We start from the raw sequence: 12,403 nt of genomic DNA on the forward strand, positions 1-12,403 counted from the left end.
TTCCCAGTTTTCCACTGAATAGCAGAGTTTCTCCAGAGGCTTCTGAACATTGGCAGGAAACAGCTGCCTTAGCAGTAAACACCACAGTTGTTGGCACTGGAAAAAATATAAGCAAGATGCTTTGCCATTCTACTGCCAGAGCCTCTCAACATTCAGAAACCGCACCATGAAAGACATAACTGTAGATTTAGGTAAATGAAGATTAATGACCTGCTTTCTTCATTTGGGCTGTAATTTTTCTCTCTTAAAATCATAGTACCATGTATTCTGTTCTATCAAAATGGAGGATCCCAGCTAAAAAGCAGGCCTAGCCATAAACATGAAACAGCTCAAGTTTTTTATATGCTCAAATTTTTGCTAATTAGAAAAGAAAAACATTTTTTTTTAAACCTCTATCACGTTGAAGGCTGGAGCCCACCTCAGAGAACGCGTACTAGCAGTTGATTAATGGAAGTGCCACTTCTATTCAGGGCTCTGTGGTTTAATCCATCCTCATCCAGTGTCACTGTGTGCAAGCTATGCACGACAAGCTGGGGAATGTCTAGAGGAGGACACTGGTTTCTGCCCTCAGAGTTTAGCTCAGTCCAATAAATGTTATGTGCCCGCCTGGTGCTTTCAACTTAACAGGGATTGACTTCACCATGTTCGGTGGGGTATAAGTGCAACAAGGTAACATTTTTTAAACCAAGTGCCATAAAATTCAAGCTGCAAGGTTTGATAGGTCGAGATTTATGAAAGACTTTCTGAAAGCAGAGTCCAGGTACAGTGGGGAAGACATTTGCAAATAATTACCTGAATGCCAGGCATTGAATCGAGTACTCTGCACATTCTCATTTTTAAATTATGATTTAAAGATCTTTATTTGTAGTTCATTGTAAATTTAAAGAGATTGAAAAATTTGGTTACCAAAAAAAGTAATCATGCTGGACATACTATTGTTTATCGAGGTTTTGCTACAATACATTAGGACATTTCCTATGTCACTAAGTATGCTTTTTTTTCCACATTACTCTTAATGACTATATGACTTATTTAACCATATCCCTTATAGCTAAGTTAGGTAAGAAGATGTAAATACAAGAAAAAATTTTAAAAAGAAAAAAGCATGAAAGTATTAGGAGAAAATATAAAATCTAGAGGGTGGATCCTTTAAAAATATATATTTTATTTTTTTAGAGTAACAAAATTGAGAGAGAGGTAGAGATTTCCCACATACCCCATCTCCACCCATGCATAGCCTCCCTCATTATCAATATCACTGTCCAGAGTAACGCATTTGTTGCAATTGATGAGCCTACACTGACATGTCATTATGACCCAAGTCCATAGTTTACATTAGGGTTTATTCTTGCTCTTGTACATTCTATAAATCTGGACAAACGTATAATGGCAGGTATCTACCATTGAAGCATTATACAAAGAGTGAGCACATTTTTAAATACATTGTATTAAAAAGGTAGAAACCTTAACGGAAAACATTAGTAGTTTGGAATATATAAAAATATAAAAATCCTTCATCAAGCATTATTATAAATAAAATTTAAAAACATTATCTCATTTAATTCTCAACAATAATTTTATGAAGTAGCTGCTTAGATTCCTTTTAAAGAAGAGGAAACTGAGGCTCAGAGAAATGATAGTATGGAGATCAATAGATTTCTGAAAGATTGATTTATCTTGGTGAAAAACAAAAATTGACAGAATGAGAGGCATTGCGAGGAGGTAGTTTGAGTTCATTCTTTGCAGCAGCCTTTGATTTAAATCCCAGCTTTACCACTTCAAGGTGGTGGAGGAGCTTCATTTTAGACAATGAGAAATGTTTTCATTTCATCTTTTGAAGTGTTCATTTCCATATACTTATTACAACTGTTATGAGAAAAATGATACTTTTTTCAGATGTGTCTGTCTTCAAATGCAAAATTTCATCAAGGACAAATTAGATGTTAATTACAAAAAAAGCATATGTCCCATTTTACTATTCGTTATACAGTGTAATACACATCTCTTTAATAGTAGAAATTATCAAGGTCTCAGTTACGTAGGGATAGTATAGTATAGGTCATTAACTACTTATTAAGTAGACAGATGAATAAAAGCCAAAACTGCGTAAGGTATTATCAATTGGATGAAATAAAATAAAAAGTTGATTATGACTGTCATCACAGTTTATCAGTGGGAAAATCTGGAGTGAAAAATTTAGAATGTAAGTGTTTTTATCTCTTATTTAGTTGAATTTAATCAAGTTAAAAATCCTGCCACATCTTGGATGAGAGCAGATTGCTTATTCATTGTGGACAGTAAAATGTTTCTGTGCAATTGATCTAAAATTTGACTTAAAATGTGGATATAAGGTTTGCCTCCTCTGGAATAACATAATTTATACTATATAATAACTTTGACCCGTTTACAGAATCACGTTTAATGGGCTGTCCAGAGCACTGGTGAATACCACAGTTCGGTCTGTTTTCTATATTTTTGGGGAATCTGGAAAAGCTGTAGGAAATGAAATATATATCATAAACTTTTTGCATCTAGTTCAACTACTACTCTCTTGAAATTTAACTGCATTCAAAACTGAAATTAAGAGATTTTAATAGCTGTTTAGAATTGGTTTTTGAATCTATGGCACAAAGAATATTAAGGTTTTTAGCATTAAAGAGTCTGATATGTAGCCACTTAAAAATGAATGGACTTTATTGTTTAATTTCAAGTATATACATATGTCTTGTATACATGTGTAAATATATACATATATATTTTATACAAAATATACATATTGCATTTTGACTGCATTTTATTTTTTCCCGAACAGATAAACAATCAGATCCTGTATGGAAGAAGTCACCAAAATGCATCTGCCATTATCAAGACGGCCCCATCAAAGGTCAAGCTTGTTTTCATCAGGTAAGACAGATCTGGTTTTCTAAAATCTAAGGTCTGTTCTGGAGATGTTACTGTTTACATTAAACTACTTTATCTTTGGTTTGTCTAACAAAATCACTGTGATCTAAAAATACATTTTTCTTTTATAACTGTCACTTTAAGAAAAGTATAGACTTTTGATTATGGAGCTTTCTTGTTATATATGTGTCACTTGATAGTATGTAGTTGAAGCTAATATTTGTATTTCAATTTTTAAAAATTCTTTTCTTTCTGGATCTCATTATCCTCCTATAAACATAATAGCCTTCTAGCTTCTACTTCTTCTGTAACCATCATTTAGTACGTTTGCTGACTCATTTATGTCTTCATCAAAGAATAGGCAGGAAAACAGAACTCAGGAAAATTTTAGGAGCTTCCTATTGAGAGTGCTGGTGAGAAATCCAGAGGGGAGGAGATATGAGCTCTGCTGTCTAGAGTCATGTGATGTGTTTGGGGCTCCACATTTACCTGTACCTCGCCTGCTAACTCACTGAGCCCTTTTGGCATAAGTGAGTCAAAAGTGGGAATCCCCATCGGTGGTAGCCATCATTGCCTTATCAGCAATGGAATGAGGTTTGATTCTCTGTTATTGGACTGAAATGACCGGTAAACCTGAATTATTTTTAGGTAATATAATTAACACTGTATGTTAACTGTTGCTCGGTTTCTTTTCTTTCTGTGCCTCAGTTATGTGTAAAATGGGGATAATAAAGCACCTACCTCATTGTGTTATTTCAAAAAGTTGAAATGTTCAGTACAGTGTCTAGCATAGAGTAAAAGCTAAAAGAGTGTTAGCAGGTATTTTATGATGTTGATTATTATTATTATTATTCCCCCTTCTCTTTAGTAACCTATCTGTAAGACTTATCCAATCCCAGGGGGCTCCTAGGATTAAGGGGATAGTTTTATTCCCAGACACAGACACTAATGAAATCTTCCTTTCCACGCATCACTTTGGCCTTGGGGAGTATTGCTGCTATGCTCCTAAAGAAATCCTAACATTGGCGACATTTTCTTCCACTCGGTAGCACTTTCTGGTCTCCTGGTTTTTCACTCTTGTGTCCAAGAGTTAAAACCTTCCTCTTTCCTGTCTTTGTGTGTCGACAACCTCCTCTGGCTTACTCACTTTGAAATCCTCTGTTGGCACCAATCTCTTTTTTTGGGTTTCTTCGCTCTTCCTGTAACCAGAGGTTACAAAATTAGATTTGGATAATGAAAACATGAACAGACTTGTGGAAAGGCCCACCACTCAAGAGTTTAAGATGTCTATCAAGAGAAGTCCATATAAGCAAAGAGTTCAAGCCATTTAGGCTTGAAAACATTGTATAAAGTTGTGTGAGGGTTACATGAGAAGACTTACATAGCTCTCAACAGTGTCTGTGCATAACAGTGTCTGTACATAGTGCTCAGCCCATGTGGCGACTGTGGCAAGTGCTGTTATCAACGTTACTGTTACCTCTTCAGCGTTTGTGGGGCTTTTATTACCCATATTGGGTCATCCCATTTTAAAGAGAGCAAAAGAAAATTGAATAGGATCAAAATGAAATCATTTAATGCAATTAAGTAATTCAGAAATAGAACCCTCCTTCGAGAAAAGTTAAATGATTTGAATTTATTTAGAATACAGAAGAGAAAACTGAGTAGAATTTTAATAATAGTAATAGAGCCCCATTAATTGTATCTGATGATTTCAATTTTGATTGTTCAGAGGGGATCAGAATCAAGGAAAGAATTTGTTGAGTAAATTAATGGTGTAAGGATGATTGAGCCTACTGCTAAATACTTATTTACGGGAAGTGATTTTAAGCAATTTAGAAGTATTGATGTGCATTCAAAATATGTAATTTAATTATGAACATTTCTTGCATGATCATTAAATTATAATGCCTGGCATATGGTGGACATTCGGAAAACTTTATTGAATACATTTTTTTTCAGCTCCTACTAAGCATTCTAGATTATGTATTCTCCAAAGTCAACAATCATAGTAAATTAGTTTGATTGATTTTGTGGATTTAAAAATACATATAGATATATAATGCATTATTTTACAAAATTGCTCATGCTTTAGTCCCTTTCCTCACCACTTTCCCATATAATCTAAGTTAGGAAGATTTTTTTTTGTCTTTTATAGGGAGAGAAAAGATGTAATTCTGAACAATCTGTTGTCCAATTTTTGACTGTAAAGGAAAATGAGCTTAAATCAAGAGATATGTATGCATTGTTGACAGCCTTTTGTTTGATTCAGTAGATAAATTTGGTAACCTATATGCCAACATATTATTAATTAATGCTTCAGTTTCCATAGGGAAGGAACTATTCATTTTAGTTAAAGTGATAGATTCTTTTCTAAAGCAAGACTGAACTATAAAGCAATTAAAAAAAGAAATCCTGGATTTACCTTGCTAGGTTTGAAACTAGTTTTAATACTCTGGCTCTGTGAACCTGGTCAGTTTTCTCATCTATAAAATGGGGGTGCTATGGTTATCTCATGAATGTCTATTGTATTAATACATATAAATTGCCTAGCAATATGGGCTCAACAATGTTCATTGCTATAGTGATTAAGAAGATGATCATGATGATGATGTCAGGAAAAGGTGGTAAAAGGAAGGAAGAAGGTAAAAGAAAAAAAGAAGTCGTCTTGGTGAAAAAGAATTATTCCTTCATGTATGCTTTATCTAATTTCAGAATCTTGAATATTTTTTAAAGTGAAGCACACTTACGGTTTAAGAATGCTTTAATTAACATGATAATAATTAAGCACTGGAAGAGGTAACTACAGACATTATATAAAACCGTTTTTGGTAAATGTTAGAATAAGAGATATGGGCACCTGCCTAAAACATCTCTTTTAGTTCTCTTTCAGCAGCTTCTTCTCCCCCTTTTTTTTTTAAATGGTGACCTAGTATTCTAACAAGGAGTAGAATACTTTTTATTTGAGGAACGTATAAAGAGAAATCAATTAACATGAATTAATCCCTACGACAACAAAATATGTTATAATAGGTTTTACTGAGGTGAGTAATATCAAATAGTGTCAGAATTTAAAGCACATAAGGAAATCAAAGAAGAAAATATTGTTCAGCAGCCATGCACATCACCAGTATAGGCGTAGTGGAAGACTGGTGTCCTATTCATATGTGGTAACTAGTGCATTTTAGACACTATGCAACATATCCTCCTATCGCCTTCAAGCTGATTGTCTAGTTCAGTAATCATTTAGGAACATCTTTCAACTTCTGCCTATATATTATCTCTTTCAGACTATTGTTACAAGAACCCTAATTTTGCCTTTTTAGAACCAAATCCTGAAGCAATTAAATATCGATTTGTTATCAAGTTTCAGAAAGTTAACACTTAAGTCATCTTGGTGTGACATATGCACTTATCCCTTTCTTTAACTGTATAGCTTGCATTGTGTTATGTAATGTTACTTTAAAAACTGATTTTTATAAGTTGTATTTCTTTACAGTTAGTGTTTCTATTTGGCAATATTTTCTTCCTTAGCTGAAATTATCGATTCTCTGTACATTTCCATTACATAGAAAGTTTTGGCTTTTATACCTTGGTAACTCTTTTTCAAATTTATTGACAATTGAGATAAAAATGGGAACTGGCAGCATAGTTGGGAGTATGATTAGCAGTAATTACAGAAAACTGTTAAAATATGCTGCAGGCAACATTTTAATTAACTTAGGCCTTTAGTATAGTGAGTGTACATTTGTATGATCAGTTCCTTGTCATCTTCTTTTTAACACTTGTATTTATGCATATACTGATTGATCTGTAATTCACAAAGGGTCTGTGAGTCATTAGTGAAAATTAGTAAGTTTTTGCTATGTATACATGACTTACATATCACTCCCCCCTCCTTTTTTTCCTACATCATTAGATTTTCAACAGTCTTGTAATCATGTAAATTTGCCGTAAGCCACAGATGGACTTTGATACACTAAATTATTCTACTCTAGATCACCTAGAGGTATATTACAATCTGGGTTATTACTACGTGCCACACATTTGATTCTATGGGTTTTCCTATTTAATGTTATCCCCTCTACACAAGCACTCCAATTTAAGTACAGGAGGAGAGCTATATTAATACGATGAAGAAGGAATTGCTATATTTGGCAGTACAGGGATCCAAGGAGATTAATGATCTTGCCTGCAGCTCTTTTCATACCTTCCCCCACTATCGAAAATTAAATGTCATGTATAACAACTCACTCTCCATTACTTAATTACGTGTACTGTGTAAAAATTCCTGGGGCTAAAGGAAACCAAATGAAACTGGAACCCTTGGAAAGATTTAGTGCTAGCTGTCAAGCCCTACTGAGTAAAAGTGGACTCACCATGGGATCCACCTTCCTGTATCGATTGAACATATGTCTTGTTTTGTAATTAAAAATATTGTGTGGTCCGTCATTCTCTGGCCATGTCCCCAAAAGATGATATTGACTTGAAATGAATGTGAATGTCAGAGTCCTCTCTAGGAGAAGTACATCTGAAGAAGCAAATTGAATACCTGTTTTTAAAGTCCTTATTGTGCTCTTGACTCTTTATAGCTTGTTTTGATAAATATGAGGGGGAAAGATGGTGGGCACAATTATGAGTATTACTTTCATCAAAAAATATTCATGCATTTATTCATCAAGTATTTGCTGAGTGCCTACTTGTGCTGGTGCTGTAGAGTCAGTGACACAATCTCTGCCCTAAAGAAAGAGGCAGAGTGTAAATAATCTGATACCTCATTCAGTGATGTAAGTGCTATGATACTGTAGGGACATAGAGGTGACAAACCTTACCTAATCTTTGGAGCCTAAGGGAAGTTGTCACAGAGAAAGGTGCTTAAGCTCAGACCTGAAGGATAAGTAAGCAAAGTCATGTAGTGTGTATAGAAACCTGTAGGTTTTCAGAATTGGATGTTATGCTCAGTTGACCTGAACATTCACTTCTAGGAGAAAAACAATCCTTCTTTAAGAAAGTACCATTGGATGAGTACAGCTCTGTATGTCATTTGTTTTGAATACGATGAGGAACCATCTTTCTGACTCTCATGGACCATTAAAGAATACAATGCCCTTTTTAATGTGCACATAAAATATCATTCATGGGATGGATATAGGACAAGAAGTTTTGAGGAAAAGGCCTGTCATTAGCACTGAACTTTATTGAGAGTCACAGGGAGGAAGGAAGTAGACACACTCCTGCAATTTCAAGGCTCTTCTGTTTCTCTATTTAGTCAGACCATATGGTAGACCCATACAAGTCTCTCATGTGTTCTGAAATGCTGACTTTTGCTTAGTTTCTTCAGTACTTGTTTCCTGTACTATCTGTTTTAAATAGTAATTTTGATTATTTTATATTCATAAGTAGAATTTATAAGCCTTTTAGTTAAAGTACAAGGTGAGTTGGAGTGTTTTGTGTTTTCTTTTTTGTCAAAGTCTAGAATTTATATATCCGAATAAGAACCATTGTTCCCTTTGACATACTATGGTGACCTTGGGAAGCTGTACATTTTCTCTAGTTCTGATACCATAAAGTCATACATTTCTGGAATCATCTTGAAAGCCTATGGCATATTCTTTTGAAAAGCCACAGTAACTGTAAATTTTCCTCTTTTGAAGATGGTTGTAGTTAGGTAGTCTGAAGTGACCAAAAATTTTACAGGGTCATTCATGAATTAGAATTCAGTGAATTAGGTAAAGCGATGCTACCAAATAACAAGCCCATTTTTCTTGTATGACTTGTAAAATATCTTGGAAAATCCACTTTTATTATTTCAAGGATAGAATTGGTAATTTTTTCTTTTGCTACTCCCATTCCTTAACATAGTACCAGATGGTGGAAATTATAACTACATTTGTTTCACTTCTTGTGGCACTCAGAAACACCTAAAATTATGCTGGTCACAGGGATGATGTGGGCATTTCTTTTCTTTTTTGCTGGTCAATATTTATACTTCTTTCCCTGTAGAATGCCTGTTTCCTTTGGTAGACCCCTTCCCTGAAACATACACATACATATACACATACACATACACATACACATACACATACACATACACATACACATACACATACACATACCATACACACACACAATGTGTATAGTATGGTGGAACAGTAAAAACAGTAAATCTAGATGCCTGTCTCCCTCTAATGGACCCAAATCTTTCTCTCATTGCTGAGGTGTGGCCAGTGGGTAGTTATGTGACCTAAGCTTGGGCAATATGATACCTTAGGTTTAGAATAGAAAGCAAGTAATGTGAGTGACTTTATATGGATGACATTTATTCATGGAGGCACAGGGCCTTGATCAGAGGTTCCTGCTATAATATTATTCCACTCCCTGCTTCCTTGTTCTCTGGTGGTTTCTTAGTTCTTATCTGTTCTTAGTCTGATATATAGCCTACCTGTGCTTTGTGAGATTCCAATGTCCCTCTAATACATTCCTTTTTGTTTAAGTCGGCCCAAATTCATTTCTATTGCTTGCTGGCAAAGAATCCTAATGAATAGGATGGGTGATAAAAGTAGAACTACCTAAACAGATCATGAGCATCCTGAGTGAGATATTTGCTTCTTTCTGCACATGTAGGCTTTTAGCTTTGATCCTGAGAAGTTTTTATCCTTGAGACTTTTTTTTAGCAGAGCACAAGACCCTACTAAGTCTCTACTAAGGATCTCTACTATGACGTGAATGCCAAACCAATTCACTGGCTCTTGAAATAAGATTGCCATCATTATCTCAGGGGAATCAGGCAGAATTTACCCTGGATTTATACCTGGGAGTGGACATGGGGGGTGTCACTTTTTCAGGACACAGTCTTATGGTAAAGAATGGATATCTAAACAATATTTGGACTTTGCCAGCCAGGATAAAGAAGGGAATGGCATAGAGTATCTACATTTTAGAAAAAATCTCTTTGGGAAACTTATTAGGCTAAGTCATGCATCCCATCTAGTCCTAAGCTCCCCACATGAACCCTCCCACCAGTCTGCACTGCCAAATATTTTATGAGTCACCTTTTCTTCTGCACAACTGGCAATTATTTGGAACTTGCCTGGGGCCACCTTTGTAAGATGTGGGTCTGGATGCTGAGTACCTCCCAGCAGCCCTCATTAGTGATTGACATTGTTTGGAATGTCAAGTAAATAGAGTCCATAATTCCACTCTCATTGGACATTTATTTCAGATTCAGCATATCCAGCTATTTTGGTGGTTTCTTCCAAATGGAAATTGGAAACAATATATTCAGTCTGTTTGTATGGTTAGAAATATCTTCTGGAGTCTTTTCAGAAAGGACTTTTGCTCTCATTGAGATATAATGATTTATGTTATTTCTGGTTCATTTACATGAAGGTTTCCTGGCTAAATGTTAATTCATTGTCACTTTTCAATTAATAGAGCAAAAGTAAGGTTGATTTTTTTTTCTGTCCTCACATGTCTCACATCACTATATTTAATAACAGTCAGGAAATAATATCTAGGCCTGTTTAGTTGTGTTCATGTGTTCTTCATTTATTCTACTTTTTTGCGTGTGTACCTAAATGATGTGCTAGGCACTAGATTGTAGTTGTAATCATTTTAGAACAGATTGCAAAGAAATTAAATTATCTTACTCAGCAATCCAGACTGAATTCAGGCATATAAATTCTACTTTTGATATAATGCCATTTTGTTGGCATAAAATAAGATCCTGTGGGTTTCATGAACGTGAACTTGCAAGTGGCAAGACCAGAGCAGTCCTGAAAACAATAACGATTATAAGTGATAGTCTACATAATTCAAACATATTCTAATTACACATGTACATTTTTTTGTCTTGCTTAGTTAATTTTTTTAAATTGTGGTGAAATATGCATAACATAAAATCTACCATCTTAACCATTTTAAGTGTACAGTTCAGTGGCATTAAGTATATTCACATTGTTGTATAGCCGTCACCGCCATCCATCTCCAGAACTCTTTACATCTTGATGCAAAACTGAAACTATACCTATTAAAAAATAACTTCCCATTCTCCCCTCACCCCAGCTCTTGGTAACTACCATTCTACTTTCTATCGCTGAATTTAACTATACTAGGTACCTCATGAAAGTGGAGTCATATAGCATTTGTTCTTTTGTTACTAGCTTATTTCACTACCATGTTTTCAGGGTTCATCCATGTTGTAGCATGTGTCAGAATTTCCTTCCTTTATAAGGCTGAATAATATTCCATTGTATGTATGCACCACATTTGTTTATCCATTCATCTGGAAAAACACTTGGGTTCCTTCTATCTTTTGTGAGCAATGCTGCTATGAACATGAGTATACAAATGTTTCTTTGAGATCCTACTCTCAATTCTTTTGAATGTATTCTGAGAAGTGAAATTGCTGAATCATATGGTAATTCTGTCTTTAATTCTTTGAGAAACCATCAGACTGTTTTCCATAGTGGCTGCACCATATTCCATTACTACTAATGGTGGACACAGGTTCCATTTTCTTCATGACTTCACCAACACTTGTTATTTTCTGGGGGTGGGGAATTGGGGTTGCCTTTTTATTTTATTTATTTATTTTGGTAGTAGCCATTCTAATGGGTGTGAAGGGGTATCTTACTGTGGTTTTGATTTGTATTTCTCTGATGATTAGTGACATTGAACATCTTTTTATATGTGGATTGGCCATTTGTATATCTTCTTTAGAGAAATGTCTTTTTAAGTCCTTTGCCTATTTTTTAATCGCGTTGATTTGTTTTGTTGTTCTTGGGCGGAAGAAATTCTTTAATATTCTGGATATTTACCTGTTATCAGTTATATGATTTGCAAATATTTTCTCCCATTTCATAGGTTACCTTTTCTCTCCATTGATTGTGTCCTTTGATACACAGAAGTTTTTCATTTTGATGTAGATTGATTTATCTATTTTTTGTTGCTATTGCTTATATTTTCAATGTCATATCCAAGAAATTATTGCCAAATCCAATATAATGAAGCTTTCCCCATATGTTTTAAGAGTTTTGTATTTTTAGCTCTTACATTTAGGTCTTTCATCCATTTTGAGTTAGTTTTTGTGTATGGTGTAAGGGAAAGATCCAACATCATTCTTTTACATGTGGATATCCTGTTTTCCAAGCACCATTTGTTGAAAAGATGATCCTTTCCCCCACTGAATGGTCTTGGCAACCTTGTTAAAAACCAGTTGATCATATATGTGAGGGTTTATTTCAGGGCTCTCTATTCCATTAGTCTATATATCTGTCCTTATGCCAGTACCACATCGTTTGATTATTATAGCTCTGTAATAAATTTTGAAACCAGGAATTGTGAGACTTCCAACTTGTTTTTTTTTTTTTTTTCAAGATTGTTTTGCCTATATGAGATCCCTTGATATTCTCTATGGATTGTAGGATGGAACACACTTTCATTTTTAAAAGAAATAGAAATGCTTCTTGGAGATAACTCAGTCTCTGACAAATGATAAATTTTG

The 12,403-nt window shown here is 34.7% G+C and overlaps 1 protein-coding gene across 1 annotated transcript in view; it reads left to right on the forward strand.

Moving 5' to 3' along the window:
- The window catches only part of PATJ (PATJ, crumbs cell polarity complex component), a 320,321-nt gene that overhangs the window by 210,612 nt on the left and 97,306 nt on the right, over positions 1-12,403 (forward strand). The window contains exon 29 of the mRNA XM_011369533.2: positions 2,813-2,904. Within this exon, the coding sequence (XP_011367835.1) occupies positions 2,813-2,904 (92 nt within the window). The remainder of the gene's footprint in view (positions 1-2,812; positions 2,905-12,403) is intronic.

This window comes from Pteropus vampyrus, unplaced genomic scaffold (assembly GCF_000151845.1).
Source record: "Pteropus vampyrus isolate Shadow unplaced genomic scaffold, Pvam_2.0 Scaffold151, whole genome shotgun sequence".
In the NCBI taxonomy this organism is placed as follows: Eukaryota; Metazoa; Chordata; class Mammalia; order Chiroptera; family Pteropodidae; genus Pteropus; species Pteropus vampyrus.